Genomic DNA, 16855 nt, shown 5'->3' on the forward strand with positions numbered 1-16855 from the left:
CTACATAGAGACTTCTGACAGACCAAAAGCTGGTAATGTTTGCACGCAGTGCAAAACAGAATTTAATTATTTTTTGTTGAAGCATGTTGATGTGGTTTGAGAATTTCAAGTGTTCATCTGAAACAATACCCAGAAATGTAGTTTCTTTTGCATGCATTAAGTCTGTATTTTTGGACTTAACATTAATATTTAAGTGGGTTTTTTTTTCGTTTTGTTTTGAGAGGCTGTAAAATTTATGTAATTTGCTTTGCTTGTATTTAGATTTAAATTATTTCCTTGAAACAAGCTATCAAGCTTTAGCAATGTGTTGTTTACTTTATTTTTTAAGGCATGCTTACAGTGATCTGTTAATATAATGTTTGTGTCATCTGCATACAGTATAGCCTGTCCCTCATCCAATGTGGAGATTTTGTGGCAAAAACGGAGTATGTGACATTCCCCCCCATGAGGTAAATTTAGATTGATGATATGTTAGGTTGGTAGCACTGCAAACCTAAGTGAGAAGGGTGGGAATTCGGCTCTTGTCGCGGGAAGAACGTTGTATGTGCCAAACCGAGCCAAACAACGGATGCTGTGTTGGGCATTACTCTGTCACTGGGTGATCAAAAATGCATAAATAATGGTAAAAAACGGAAAGTTAATGTTTCACATTGGGAGGATAAGAAAAGGAAAGCTTTGAGAGATGCTGGCATGCCATATGTAACAAAGAAGAAAAAACTGTACCCGGAAAACTGACGCCAGAAGAGGTGAGTAGAATAACGTTGTAACCAGTCAGTGTTACCCTTGAATAATGTAGAGTCCGTAGACAAAATTGTACATATGTCTGTCTGTCGGCATCCCATTTTTGATTCCGGAACCATACATTCGAGCAATCCTAAAATTGCCGCGATTCTTCTTTGTACCTGCCTACACCTAGGGAAAACTTGTTTGGGCAAAATATTTTTGTACCAATTTTGTATGTTATTTTTGTATTATCGCTTTGGGTGTCCAAGTGAAAGGGATAACGCTCCTTATTACGAATATGTGTTATATTTTGGTTCACATTTCAACATTCCATTTTAGTGAAGATTAGTAGTTATATTGAAATATAAATAGCAGTATGTTGATTTAGAAATCGTAATGTAAATACGCCTTTGTATCTATTTAAATACTACCATCATTGCTTACTCTAATCACAGCTCGCCATGTACAGATACTTCTTGATAAAATAAAGTTTGATAAATCTTTGACTGACAACCGAGGGTTACATAAGAAACAAGGCAAGACATCGGATGAGACTAGGGAGCTTATTAAACAACATATTTCCTCATTCCCACGGCAGGAAAATCATTATTCAAGGCATGAGAGTAAAATACAATGTTTGGATGCAGGGCTAAATGTAAGGAAAATGTGGGAACTTTTTTGCATTAAACATCCTGAAGTTAAAGTAAAACTTCATCTGTACCGTGATATTTTCAATTCTGATTTTAAACTAAAATTTGGTCTGCCCCGGTCCGATACTTGTGCATATTGTGACCGCTTGCTCATCCGTATGATTTCAACCGACAATGAAGCGGTAGTGAGACAAATTGCATTGAAAGTAACCTTCATCACATGAGGGCAGATCTTGCTTATAAGCCACTGTCAGAAGACACGAAAAATGCCAAGGAACATGGAGAAAACTATGTTTTATGTGTTGACCTGCAGCAGGTTTTATTTTGTCCCAATCTGACCCATAATAACATATTTTATCAAAGGCAGTTGTCCTGTTTCAATCTTGCTGTCCACAATCAGGGTAACAATAAAGCTATGATGTTTTTTTGGGGCGAGACCATAGCCAAGCGAGGGTCTGCAGAGATATCATCATGTATCCTGTAGTTTATACAACTACATTTTTCCAAACTGAGAGAAGGTGAAACACGCAAATTGACGTGGTGTGACAGATGTATTGGGCAAAATAACAGCTGGCGCATGATAGCTTTAATCCAACAATGAGTGTTTTTCGACTGTTGAGCAAAAGTTTATGACTACTGGCCACAGATTTCTCCCCTGTGATAGGGATTTTGCCATTATTGAATGAACAAAAAAGGTGAAAAAAGTGTATATCCCATTTCAATGGGTAGAAGTTATTGCTAATGCTAGGAGTTCCAACCAGTTCGACGTATATGTCATGTGTACAGAAGATTTCAAAAACTTGGACATCGTTTTGCATTCATTGGTCACCAAATCATATAATATTACAGACCATGCATGGTACCAAATCATCAATGATGACCCGACAACATTACGTGGAAGAACATCCCACAACGTTCTACAACCATGGCAAATGCACTGTTTGACCAAACAATCCAAAGGGCCAGCCAAGAGAAATCTTCCCCCAGTGAAAGTGGCTGCTTTTCCCAACCCGTAGGAAGGTCATCTCCCTATAAAGGCTGCCAAAAAGAAAGATTTGGATGATATGTGTCAGTATCTTCCACGAGAATTTGTTTCCTTCTACCAAGAACTTGAAGTTGAGTAATTAAAATGTTAACCCACAAGAAAATGTATTATCCTCATTTAACATTATGTTATACTTTTATAATACCATTTTTGTACTTCTATCTACTATTGATTTACTTGTATCACATAATAAGGTATTGACAGGAATACTGTGGTACGTTTTTCATTCCTGCCCCGTCCCTAGTTGAGCGACACCAACTAGTTCGTGGTATAACGTAAATGCCAGTCACTTACAATGTTGTTACCTCATTACATGATGTAAAAAGCTCTCTAACACGTTAATGGCTTATTGCAATGAATTGTTCTTTTGGTTTTATGTTTATTTCAATACGAACTATACATTCTAGCTAAAAAAAAAAGTTCGAAACAAACGCCCATGTATTCTACAAATGTTTTTGCTCATTTCTGAAAAATCACTTTTTTGTCACTTACAACGTTATACGGTGGACCCCTTCAATTGTTGCAGTAAATTTGAGCCTTGGTGAAAGTAATTACCATTGGAGTTCCAAAAAGTGCAATTTATCGGCTAAAAAAGAGTTTAAAGTACTGTACGCAAGCATGTGCTCTTCCTATGACATAGCAATTTTTTTCATGGAAGAAAGGAAAGTATCGCAGAATAGTGGAAATGATTGTGAAAGTAAATTTCAAGCTTTCTGAAAGTAATTAGCAGTGCTTGCAGTTCTGAAAAGTCTTATTTATCAGCAAAATGAAGTTGTAAAAGGTACCTTACGCAAATATCCCCCCCTTCCATCGACAATGCATTCCACAGAATATGGCTGACACGAGGCTCAAAGGGTGTGCTTGAGACCAGCACCCACTTGACGAGATGTTTAAAGCATTCAGGGAAATTACTGTAACACTAAGAGCACTAAACCTGGCCAACATAACCTAACGACAAAAGCATTTAAGATATTATTTGAACACTAAGATCACTAAACCTCACTTGCCTAACCTAACTACTTAACCAAGACGACAGTAATAAAATGACTAAATGCAAGAGAAGAATCACATAAGAATATATGGAATTGCGAAACAATTCTCAAGGAATCATGCAGTAAATAATCGCTAAAAATCCGAAGCACATGTTTATAGCCATAAATAAAAATCGAACCAGGATAAAAATGTCTTCGTACCATGATGATATGGAAAGTAGACAATCGTAATTTGGACCATCAGACCCCCCTAAAGAATGGAAATTATTCAACACTTTTGAAAGTCTTAATTTTAGGTAAATTTTCTGAAATATCATGTGTGGTTTTGAAGAAATTCTGTGTTGATTGCAGTCACATGGTGTCCGTTCTGCCCAGCTGTCCCCTACACTTTAAATTCTCTGTCATTACCACATCTGAAGTAATTTGGGCAATTCTCTGAAAAGAGATTCCAGGATATCAAATAAATAACATTGCAATCTTTATTTTTTTTATTCATGGTATTTAGTTAGAGTACAAGCTAAACCATCATGAAAAAAAGAACAGATAATTATTTAGAAAATGTTTTTAAAAAAATCTGTAAAGTAAAATGAAAGGGCTCTGGTGTAAAACATGGAAGTGACATATTGGTAATTCAGTTACAAAGTAAAATGTGCCATCCTTCAATTTTCGAGTGAAATTGCCATGTCACACAATTTGTTTTGGACTCAGTGAAGTTTGTGAAATTGGTAAACACAAAACAAAAACAATTTATCTTCAATAAAGCTTCTAATAACCTTTTTTTCTTAATGAACTCGGAAATGATCAAAATGTCACTAACCATGTTTTACACTTGAGCCCTTCAAATGTCATTTTACAAGTGAAAAACTATAAAACTTTACATCAGGTAGGGATGCATTTTTATAGGTACATATAATTAGCACATTTGAATTATTTTTATTTATCAAGCATAGGGTTACTTAGCTGAATGTTGAATATGGAAATATGAAGTACCTCGCAACCTTGTCTCTTGCATCATCAAAATTTTGAGTTCTTCATTTGGAACAAGAATTTTTATGGAAGAACATTTCCAAAGTAAAATATACTTTCAACATACAGCATATGGAACTGTTACAATTTCAGAGAAGCCACTGAAACACCAGTGCAAATAGTTTGCAAGTCCCGTGCATCACACTTCAATACCTGACATCTTGAAAGTTGAATTGTTTTCTGGAATTAATTTGCAGAGGATGGGTACAATAACTTATTAGTTTTCAAAGGCCACTTCTAGTGGTTGGTGTCACCACTCTTAACCATTACGGATATCTCATATTCATTATCAACCTTCCCTGTAACTTCACCGGTATCGTGTTTGTCGTCATGTGTTACTATGGCCCAGTCTTCCATGCTCCCACAGGCATTCATATGAATTTCTAATTCAGGAGGTAGAGAGCATTCTCATGGGTATATAAACATGTACCTGGAATAGCTTTTATGGTATGTACTGATTTCATGGCTGCAATTGGCTGAGCGTCTCACCAAATTCTCTCGTAAAATTGCTTCTTCATTTATCAAAATAACTTTAGTTTTTGGCACGAGATTTCTAACTACTTTTGAATAATCTGAAGCAGTCTGTACAATTTGCGCAGATTTACTTACTCATTACATGAATACCAAAAAGTGATATTGTTTGTTCGCTAATTATATCCACTACTCCCTTCCCAAGCGAAGGTGCAAAATACTTCCAGATTTTTTTGTTGTATTTTAGAATTCTGAAGACAGTCCACCCAACCATATAACTTCATCAATATGTGAGATGATGTCTGGTTTTGTGTCAGTTGCTTCATACGGAGTACCAACAAAGCAAGCAGCATTTTTGCCTTAAACATTGTATCTGAGCATACAAAATATATCTTACATTCACCCTGGTGATTGATTGATTTGCTTTATTTTACTTTGCATTTGTGCTAATTTCAAAGATGGAAATAAGTGATGATATGATGAAATTGATGAATGGACACTCAGAAACATCCATGCCCCTGCTGAGATTCAAACCAGGGACCCTTGGCATCATAGCACAATGTGCTAACCACTCTGCCACAGGGGCCAGCTGCCCTGGAATGTTGAAGTAGCTGTGAACAATATTACACTTTCTCTGCTCCAGAGTACATTCTGCACCTAATTCTGGTACTCACAGCTATTTTATTTTATTATTATCTTCGCACAACAGACATATGCTATTTTACAGTGCACAGTAAATTTCTTACATTTGGGTATTTATAGACATAAAAATAGTATTTATACACATTTTCAGAAAAAAATATACATATAGATAGATGTTACATATATCATCCTTATATGAGGGAGAATGAAATGAAAACGGCAATTAATTTTTTTTTCACTATTTTAATTCAGGGATAATGTTTGATTGTACATTATTTTTCTATATAGTCCCCTCCCAGTTCAATGCACTTAACACCATCGGATAGGTAGTGCTTCGATACCACGTGAGGAAAAAAAAATTGGTTGACTGTGTAGCCAGTCGTGTACCGCCAATTGGACGTCTTCATCAGACTTGAACCTCTGCCCTCCAAAGTTCTCCTTTAATGGACCAAAGATGTGGAAATCAGATTGTGCCAAATCTGGTGAGTATGGTGGATGTGGTAGGCATTTGAAGCGTAGGTCATCGATGTTTTTCATGGTTGCACGAGCAGAATGAGGATGGGCGTTATCATGTTGAAGCAAAACACATGCAATCAGCAATCCCCTTCGCTTTGTGTGTATCACTGGCCTCAAATGGTTCTTGAGAAGGTAGGTGTAGGTGGCACTAGTCATTGTCGTACGGGGGGTATGTAGTGTTCCACAATAGGACCTTACTTATCCCAGAATAAAGTCAACATGACTTCCCTGCAAAGGGCTGGCTGCGAAACTTCTTTGGTTTCGGCGAAGATGAAAGTCGCCATTCTTTGCTTGCATGTTTTGTCTCCGGTTGAAAATGGTGCACCAAACTTTCATCCGCGGTGACAATGTGAGCTAGAAATTTCTCACCCTCCTCTTAATAACGCCTCAGCAGCTCTTGACATGTGTCAACCCAACAGACTTTCAGTTCCTGTGTCAGCTGTCTAGGAACCCACCTGGTGGATTCTTTTCTGTAGCGGAGTTCGTCTTGCACCATGTGTTGTACTGAACCAAAGCTCATATTCAGCAAGGAAGCCATTTCAGCCAGGGTGACATGCCAGTTTTCCTGAAGAAGCTGATCTGCTGTGGCTATGGACTCCTCTGTCACAACTCGCTGAGCCTGACCCAGACAGGGAGCATTAGTCAATAAAGTCTTACCTTCTGTGAATTTCTTGCACCATTCTTAGACTTTCCGCTGTGACAGACAGGCGTCTCCATACTTTGTCTGCATTCTCTGATGAATATCAACCGGTTTCACACCTTCACTCCATAAAAATCGAATAACTCCACACTGTTCCTTCTTGTTGCAACTGCGTAGTGGTGCCGCCATTTTAAATCAGCTGTTACTGACATCCAACCCCACCTACCGGCACTGCTTCATACTACCAGCTCGGAAAGACGTCAAGGACTGTGTCTGCAAATTTCCAAACGCCAAGAAAGAAAAAAATATTTTTAATTGCACTTTTCATTTGATTCTCCCTCGTATATTACCGTGGATAAAAAATGAATCAAATTTTACACAATTACATTCACATATGTATGCGTATATATACATACATAAAGAAAGGAAAGAAAGCACAAAAAATAAAATTTAGTAAGAATGTTGTCCATTAAATAGTGTTTATACTCAGAAAATTTAGCAAATATGTCTAAGTGTACACCCCTCTTTAACCATTCATTATGCAAGATACACATTCTTCTCAGGGGAGCCATTTTGTGGATTTTGTACGGGTGCGGGGAAATTGCAAAGAGTTGCTTTCTTGATCACAACTTTGGATGGGGGACATAGCAAGCTATTTTTGAAAGCAGAGAGGAAGAATCCAATTTGTCGTTAAGAAGTTTGAAAAGAAAAAGGAGTGATGTATCGTTCTTCTGTTTGCAAGGGAGGTATCACCTTTGTATATACACCGTCTTTCCTAAAAACTATATAACGAGTGAATTTATTTTGAACTTTTTCAATAAGATCTATTTGTTTACTGGTTTGTGAACTCCACACTATAGAGGCGTACTCTAATTTAAGGCTAACATATAGGTTAAATAATGATGACAGGGCTTTATTTTCATTGAATTCCTTTGCAGTTCTCATAATGAACCCCAGGTTTCTATGCGTGTCATTAACAGTCTTTGTAATGTGTAACTGAAACGATAATGTATCATCGAACACTACACCAAGATCTATTACTGAGTTTGCCCTGTTCATTTGTGTGTGTGCTATTCCGTATTTATACTGTATTGGGGATTTCAATAGGGTAAATGTTACAGCCCTGCATTTCTTATGATTTAGATTAACTTTATTTGCTTTACACCATGCGTTGAGATTTTCAATATCCTATTGTAATTTAATGTAATCTTCTTCATTGTGAATGCTCCTATATGATTTTAAGTCATCAGCGAATAAGAGTTTCTTCGAATTTCTAAGCTGGGACCAAGATTAGAACCTTGAGGTACGTGTGAGCTAGCTATAAATTCATGGGAGCAGCAACCTTGATAATTTAGTGTTTTCTGTTTTTGAGATACGAGCACATTCTATCTATGAGGGAAGAGGAGAAGTTATAGAACACTAATTTTTTCAAGAGAATAACATGGTTTACAGTGTCGAACGCTTTGCAGAAATCTGTGTCTACCTGGCCTCTGTTGTCAAGTTCAGTGGAAATGAAGTTTGTGATTTCTAAGATGTTCATCACAACAGATCTCTCTGGTACGAATCCATGCTGGTGCGAGGAGAGAATTGGTTTTGACGTGAGCAAAAAAGTGTTTGTGAAGTTTCTTTTTAATAGTTTAGCTGATGCAGAGAGTATCGCAATTGGTCTGTAGTTTGAAATTTTAGATTTGTCTGATGTTTTTTGGTATGAACAAATTTGTGACAATTTCCATTTATCTGGAAATTTCGATGTTTGTATTACAAGGTTGAAGAGTATATGTAGTGAATATTTTAGACTTTCACCACACCCCTTGATTACTTAGGGGGGATAAGATCAGGCCCTGCCATTTTTTTTAGGTTTACAGTTCTGTATTGTTTCTTCTATTCCAGCGATTGATATATCCTGTAAATTTAGAGAAGATAGAAGGGTGTCAGTTTCAGACAGGGGTTAATGGTTCGTAAGATAATGGTTCCTGTACGTAAACAGAGTGAAATTTTTTGAGTTGTTGCTTTCGAGTTCTTGATTTTCATTACAGATAAGTTGTGCGCATGATGATCATTTCTTATTTCTTATGAAGACAGCTATAGTTCATTGCATAATTTATTTGCAATGTGCACACATGAAGGTTCTCTTCGTGTTTTGAAAACTGATGTGATTGTATCCATTATCTCTGCCATACACTTGAAGCTCTCCTACCCCCTTTTTTGCAGCTCAGTGGCACAACCTCCCTTCAATAAACAATATAGTCTAGTTTCATTTGATTTCCCCCATTCCTTCCAGGTTACTGTTGCTTCAAGATTGAGGACATTTTTTTTTCGAAATTAATGTAGTTGTTCAATGTTAGGAATGGTCAGTCAAAACGAAACCTTCAATATTGAAACATATATGTGGTGGTTGTTTCTTAACTGCATGGAGGTTGAGTGAGTGGGTGGGGTATCCTTTGGAAAGGAGATCGTGCAGATATACGATGAATATATTAGAATTCTCTGTTAATAGTGCAAGCTGCATTTTCAGTGAGCAATGAGGGGTTTGGTGAATGAGGGCTGACGGATTTCTGGCAGATTCTCAGGGTGGGAAAATAAATATGATTTTTATTAAAAAGTCATTTTTGATGATTTTTTATATTTAAATTAGGGCTGAACCAATTCCAATGCCAATACTCTTAACGATTCCCACCAATACCGATACCGATACTTGAAAATTGCAAAAATAAATGTCGTTCAAAATTTTGATCACTATTGGTGTCCAAATAATCTTCTCCAATTATATGCAAGAATTTACCAATAAATTGGCTTTAGAATATTGAATAATCACATCAGAATGTTAAAATAGATGTTATTTAAACAGAAAATATAGTTTTTCTTTCATAATTTGGGCAAGAGAAGAAGAAACTTCGAATTTTACATAATTTCCAGGATTATTAGTTTTCGCAAAAGTGTCACTAGCCATTTTTGTAGAACCTGTGAAAGACCGAAATGCCCGAAGAGTATCGGCTGGTATCGGTAGATGAATTCAAACCGATACTTTCCGATACTGATACCACTGATAGGAGAGTCACTATTTATATTTTGAGCCTAACAATGAAAAAGCAGGAATTTGGCATTGAAAACTGCTTTATTGTTTTTCGAAGTATTCTCCTTTATGGCCAATACACTTTTGCATTCATTAGAACCATTTGTCAAAGTAGTTTTTCCAATCTTCTTGAGACACCTCCATAATATGGTTTTTGAACGCATCAACGGCGTCTTCCGCCGACGAAAATCGTTGTCCACGCAATTTATTCTTGACATTCGGGAACAAGAAGAAGTCATTGGGTGCAAAATCAGGACTGTATGGCGGATGAACCATCAATTCGATTTTTTGACTTCATAAAGTCGGTTGTTAGATGAGATGTGTGACAGCTGGCATTGTCTTGTTTTCCGTATTTGACCGAAGACCTCTGGCAAACAAATTGTTGTGTACCATTCAGAGTTGACCGTTCTATGTTCCTCTAAAGGCACAGTTGTCACATGACCAGTTTTCCCGAAAAAAACAGGCGACCATTCGTTTCGATGTGCTTCGAGCGCGAACAACTTTTGTTGGATTGGGTTCATCTTGAAACACCCATACAGTCGACTGCTGTTTACGTTCCGGCCCATATACATATATCCATGATTCGTCACCTGTTACAATCTTATATACGTCTTTTGAAGCACCACGACTGTATTTATTGAGCATTTGTTTGCACCAATTGACGCGAGCGTCTTTTTGAGTTTTTGTCAAATTGTGTGGGATCCAACGAGAACATACCTTTCTCACAGCTAAATGATCATGTAATATTTTATATATGCTGGTGGAACTAATGCCTATGGTTGCCTCAATCTCACAGTATGTCACATGACGATCTTGCAGTATTAGGTTTTGCACAGCATCAATGTTTTCTTGAACAACAACTGATTTTGGAAGACCTTCGCGAATCTCATCGGTGAGCGAGTGGCGGCCACGATTAAATTCGTTATACCAGCGTTTCACATTGGCAAAGGATGGGGCTTCATCGCCAAATGTGGAAGTAAGTTGATCGATGCACTCTTGTCTTGATAATCCATGTCGAAAATCGTAAAAAATCATCGCACGAAAATGTTCATGAGTTAATTCCATTTTATTGTCGCGCAATCTCCAAGGCAACATAAAGAACACAAATGAAGCTACTGACAAAACATTTGAAGTACGTTATGGTCAATAATGCCAGACGATTCCATGCAAACGTCAAATCGCGCCTAACTTCAATCAGTGTTGCCAAGGCTCAAAATATAAATAGTGACCCTTGTAGAATGGCCCTCTCCTATGCCAACCTCTTCATGGGCAAACTCAAGCAAGAGTTCCTGGAGACCCAAGCTCTAAAACCTGTCCTATGCCTCCTTTTTAGAGACAGCATCTTCATGCTCTGGACACTTCAGCGAGGTTCAAACACTCGACAATAATGTAAGGGAAGAAACAATACGAACGATTTCAACCACCGTTCACAGCACCACACCAAAATATTTCTTCTCGCTCATTCGGCCAGAACTCGTTCAGTCAGCTCTCAATAAAATAAAATCCACTGCTGTGGGAATTGACGAAATCTCTGTTTTAATGATTAAAAAAAAATCCCGTACATTCTCGTTCCTATAACAGGCATTTTTAAATTCTCCCTGTCCTTCGGCATATTCCCGTCGATTTGGAAACTAGCTAAGGTTCGCCCTCTGCTGAAAACAGACAAAGTTCTCAGCCTCGGCGACCACCGGCAGATAAGTATTCTTCCGGTTCTGTCCAAAGCTCTGGAACAAATTGTCAGTAACCAAACGCGTAATTTCTTATCACGAAACAATGTAATAAATCCTCTCCACTCGGTATTCTGGCACAACCATAGCACCTGCACAGCACTCATCAACGTGACGGACGACATAAGACACGCCATGGACATGAAAGAAGTAACTATTCTTGTACTTCTGGACTTTAGTAAAGCTTTTCAGACTATTGACCACGACATCCTGCTATCAAAGCTATCCTCCCTGTACAACTTCTCTGACCCAACCGTAGCTTGGTTCCGTTAGTATATTAATTAACGCCAACAATGTGTCTTCAACTCTGGTGAGAAATCGTCGTGGCGATCAATCAGCGCCGGTGTCCCCCAGGGAACCGTCCTCGGTCCACTCCTCTTCTCTCTGTACATTAACCACATTCCTGATGCACTCAAACACTGCAAATATCACATCTATGCAGATGATGTTCATCTGTATTTGTCCTTTCCTCCAAAGAATATTGAAAATTCAATTCGTGATATAAATTATGATCTGAACAAAATCAGTACTTGGTCAGCTAATCATGGGCTACTAATAAATCCTTTGAAAACCCAAACTATTATTATAGGTTTGCAATGCCTTCCGCGTTTGAAATTTTGTCCCTCCTGCCCATAATTGTCTTAGGAAAAGCTATTAAATTAAGTAAAACAGCCAAAAATTTGGGTGTAATGTTTAATCAGCACCTCTCACGGTCAGATCACATAAATTTAGCTAGTAAAAGAGCCTTCGCTGCATTACACGCTCTTGTTCGGCTTAAACATTTTCTACCGATTAGCATTAAAATCAAACTGGTGCAAGCACTTGTTTTTCCACACTTTGATTCTGTCTATTCCGAACTACCAGATGATCTCGCTCAACGTCTTCAACGAGTAAAAAACACCTGCGTCCGCTTTATTTTCAATCTGAAATATAGGGACCATTTATCCATTTTCTTTACAAAGCTAAATTGGCTCAAATTAATTGATCGGCAAAAGGTACACAACCTCACCCTTCTCTATCGGGCAATCAGTTCAGAAGAACCGGCTTATCTCTCGAGCAGATTCTCAATGCTTTCTGAATCACACAGCCTTGACACCAGATCACGAGGGAGAACTCGACTACTCACCCCCCTTCATAACTCAAATTTTTATTCAAAGTCTTTCACCGTTTCTACTTCTCGTCTTTGGAACTCACTGCCCCTCGAAATCCAGAACTCATCTTCAGCATATGCCTCCCCGATGGCGCAGTGGTAGCGTCGTCGCCTTGTAATCAAGGGGTCCCAGGTTCGATACCCGTTGGAGGCACAAGTGGTTCGGATCCCACTTTAAACTGTAGGTCCAGTCCCGATTAGCCTAACTGTGCATAAAGTGGACTTAAAACAACATATCAATCAATCAATCAAATCATCTTCAGCATATGTCTTTAAGACGCAATTACAACATTTACAACAAATAAATAAATTACTATCCACTTCCCTATACCAACTCAACCGCTTCTGCTCCATAAGTTCACCTGGACCTGCTGTACCAACCAGATCACTTTCCCCATGAGCAAATTGGGGAAGGTAATTTGAAAACACCCACACACGTCAAACCCACCAAGCACATGCGATGCCTTCATTTCTCTAGCTCCCACCCATTCCACACACATAAAGCCATCCTGTTCTCTCTGGCTTTCAGAGAACAGCACCTCAACACTTGACCCATTTCCCGACAGAACTACAACCTCTTCTTACACCAATCTTCATCAACTGTGGATATTCTTCCACCATGGTTTCCAACTAAATATCCCGAACTGCAACATACATCCCACCAAGAAACTTGCCACCAACTCTCCTCTACTTATCACCCAATATCATCCCCATCGCAACAAAATCTGCCACACTCTATACTCCATTATTCACAATGATCCTAAAACCAGAAACATCTTTCCTGACAAGACCAGTGTTGTTTTCAAATGTCCATCCCCAACCTTCAAAACATCCTGTTCCAGAACACCCTTTCACCGCAAAACCTACATCTACATGCTCATAAATGCAAGCATCCAAGGTGCAAACAAAACCTGCTCCAATTTCTACACTTTTCACACCCTCCAAATTCATACTTCCACTGACAAATTTTCCCATCACCCCAAAAGGTCAAGGTCCTGCTACACCTCAAACCTTAATGTCCTCACCTGCAACATCTGTGGTAGCTTTTTTCTTGGGAAATCAACCACAACTCTCAACCACAGGATCGACAACTGCCACTGCATCCACACTTGGCCTTAACTATCACATACCAACCATTACAATATTCCTTTCAATAATTGCTTCCGGGTAGCGATCATCCTCTCCTATCCGAATCTGCAAACACCTCAGTACGAAAAGGATGGGAGAGGGCCTAGATATCAGATATGTGAGCAACCAGACCCCGTTTCCTTAAAAAAAAAAAAAACGAGTAACTTTCCCAAACCTCCCTAACCACCACTTTACAACTTCACAAGACTTCAGTTTTTCTTTTTATATCACTGAAGATGTCACTCGCGGCAGCAAAAATTTGAATTTTTCCAGTATTTGGTACATGTTTCCAATTTATCTTTTTACTTGTTTATGTATGTTTTGTATATTGTTTCTGATGTTTGTGTGTAAAATGTATTTTCAGATAGCAAGTGCCTTATCCTCATCATCACAGATGGAGTTTCACTATCTCTCTTTGTCCAACTTACTGAAGATAGAACCTGAGTTCATAAGTTGTTCAATCAAGAGTGAACCAAATGAAGAGTCAGCTGAAAACACTTGCCAGCCACCACCATCATCATCAGTTATTAAATCTGAACCAAAGTTGGAACAAATGGAAATCGAAGAGCCAAAGGATGCTTCCTTTCACATATACTTGAACTCTGGTGCTGGGATGACTGAATTTTTACAGGATGATAGTAAAAATGTCCATGCAAGTGATGACATATCACAGTTTGGTGCTGTTGCATGCAAAGCTAATGAGAGTGACAATGTTAATGTAGGGCCTGAAGATGTGAAGAGTGAGCTTGCAATTGAAGATGAATGTCCATCTGCAGAGACAAGAAGGTGAGTTCATGAAGAATTTTGACATTAATGAAACCGAGTACCATAATACTTCGATTATACTTCCTCAAATATTCCTCAACTTGAATATTTAGTCATTATCAGAATTGCTTCTTGTGTATGGGCAGAGGCATGAATTTTTCCATGTAGTAATTAAACAATGAAGCATGAATTTCAAGTCTCCCATATGAAGATCAAAATATGGTTGGTTTATGAATATTTTTACGTATGAACATTTTCTGTTGTTTTTGATTCATTCATTTGGTTCATTTTACATCACTTTTCTGCCACATTTGGCTAATCGTGAAGATGAGTGATGATAGGTTGAAATTGATGAAGGCACACTCACAAAGAACAACCATTCCCAGCCAGGGATTGTACCCCAGGGCCTGCCAAATTACAAACCATGGAAGTTGGTCTCTGTTGTTTAGTTCGCAGAGATGTGTTGCAGCAATTGTGGCGACTAGATAATAGTCAATTAAAAAATCTACCTGCCTCTCTCCAATTATGGTGATAGTGAAGTATTGTAAGTCATCATAAAGCACGGAGAAATTCATTACGTAACATTTGCCTTCCAGTTGTAAAAGTCGCCAGCAGAGGCCTCACCTCTGGCGACGACCTTTGGTTGCACATGCACATTTATTATCTTTCCACAACTGACCTGTCCGTGCAGAACAGAACAGGAACGAGACTCAAGATTATAGAATCAGCTTGACAACGAAGTTCTCGGGAGTGCTAGCCTGGTGTTCCTCCCATACTGTTACGTAAGTGGCAAGAATGCACAAAAGAACTGGCTAGCAATTCATTTCACTTGAGCTGCTATCTCTTTTTCCAACTGGTGTGGAATTTGCCCAATTATGTAATGGGGGTTGGAATACCGTTAGTACGGGTTTAGGCAAAAAAGTAATTTCAGCTATCCAGCTACTTTAAATTGCATTTAGAGGCCGTTAGAATTTCAGAATAATGTTCTCATTATGAAAGAACTCCGAAGGCATTTAATTCTGCTGTTGATTCATAGTTTATCTTTATAGTGACTTTTTGCTCATAATATTGATGTGGAGTAATTAATTTGTGTTCCATGTAGTGTTGGAATTAATAAATAAACCCCAGCAGTAACCAAAGTAGAAGAATGAACTAATGAACTGAGCTGGAATGTATTTGTGAGTGTAAGTATGTGTGAATTGTTTTTCTCAGGAGTTATGTATATATATTACTGAAACTATGCTGGAAAAAATGGAGGAACGGAGAAAATGGAAGAATGTAAATACAGAAGAGGGACGACATAATTACAGGATACTGAATAACCAGCTAAGAAGAGAAACTGACAGGGCAAAAGAACAATGGATGAAACAAAAATGTGAAGAAATTGAAGAACTGGAAAAAAGAGGAAGGTATGACTTGATGTATCGTGAAGTAAACTGCTTGGGCTTTCAAAAGAAGAAATGCAAAACAATGTGGATGATAGAAGACGAGGAAGGATGTGAAATCACAGACAAAAAAGGAATATCGAATGTGTGGGGAAAGTACGTTGAAGAGCTCTACCAGAAAGATAATCGTCCAGACAGTCTGAATGTAGAAAATGAAGATGACGTGCCTGATGATGAGAAAGGATACTATATCCTGAATGAAGAATTTGAGCAAGCACTCAAAGAAATGAGGCATGGGAAAGCAACGGGCACTGATGAAATTCCTGTTGAACTTATCAAATGCCTGGGAGATGGAAAGAGAGAAATACTGCACTTATGCAATGAAATCTATGAGAAAGGGGATTGGCCACAAGATTTCACGGAGACTGTTTTGGTACCTCTGCAGAAGAAAAGCAATGCCAGAAAACGTTCTGAGTACTGGACAATCAGCTTGATATCTCACTCGCCAAAAATTCTTCTAAGAATTCTGAACAGACACCTATACTCGAAGCTCAGTGGCGAGTTAGAGGAAGAACAGTTTGGTTTCAGGAAAGGAAGAGGTGCAAGGGATGCAATTGGTTTATTGAGGACCATTGGGGAAAGATATTTAGAGAAAGGAAAGGAGGTCTTTGTAGTATTTGTAGACCTGGAGAACGCCTTTGATAAAGTGAATTGGGTTAAACTTTCAGATATTCTGAAGAAAATTCGTGTAGATTGGAAAGAGAGAAGACTTCTAAGCAACTTATACATGAATCAACGAGTTAAAGTGAGAACAGGAGACGAAAAGACAGAAGACTGTGAAATTGGAAGAGGAGTACGACAAGGATCGCCTACTTTGTTTAATATCTATTTAGAAGATATAGTGAAAAATTGTTTCCAGGGC

At 38.2% G+C, this 16855-nt stretch overlaps 1 protein-coding gene across 1 annotated transcript in view; it reads left to right on the forward strand.

Moving 5' to 3' along the window:
- LOC145981162 (uncharacterized) overlaps positions 1-16855 on the forward strand; it is a 41043-nt gene that overhangs the window by 4413 nt on the left and 19775 nt on the right. The window contains exon 3 of the mRNA XM_083114291.1: positions 14148-14569. Coding sequence (XP_082970417.1) covers positions 14178-14569 — 392 coding nt within the window. The 5' untranslated portion in view covers positions 14148-14177. The remainder of the gene's footprint in view (positions 1-14147; positions 14570-16855) is intronic.

Source organism: Lepisma saccharinum, chromosome 29, assembly GCF_977018435.1.
Source record: "Lepisma saccharinum chromosome 29, izLepSacc3.1, whole genome shotgun sequence".
Taxonomy (NCBI): domain Eukaryota; kingdom Metazoa; phylum Arthropoda; class Insecta; order Zygentoma; family Lepismatidae; genus Lepisma; species Lepisma saccharinum.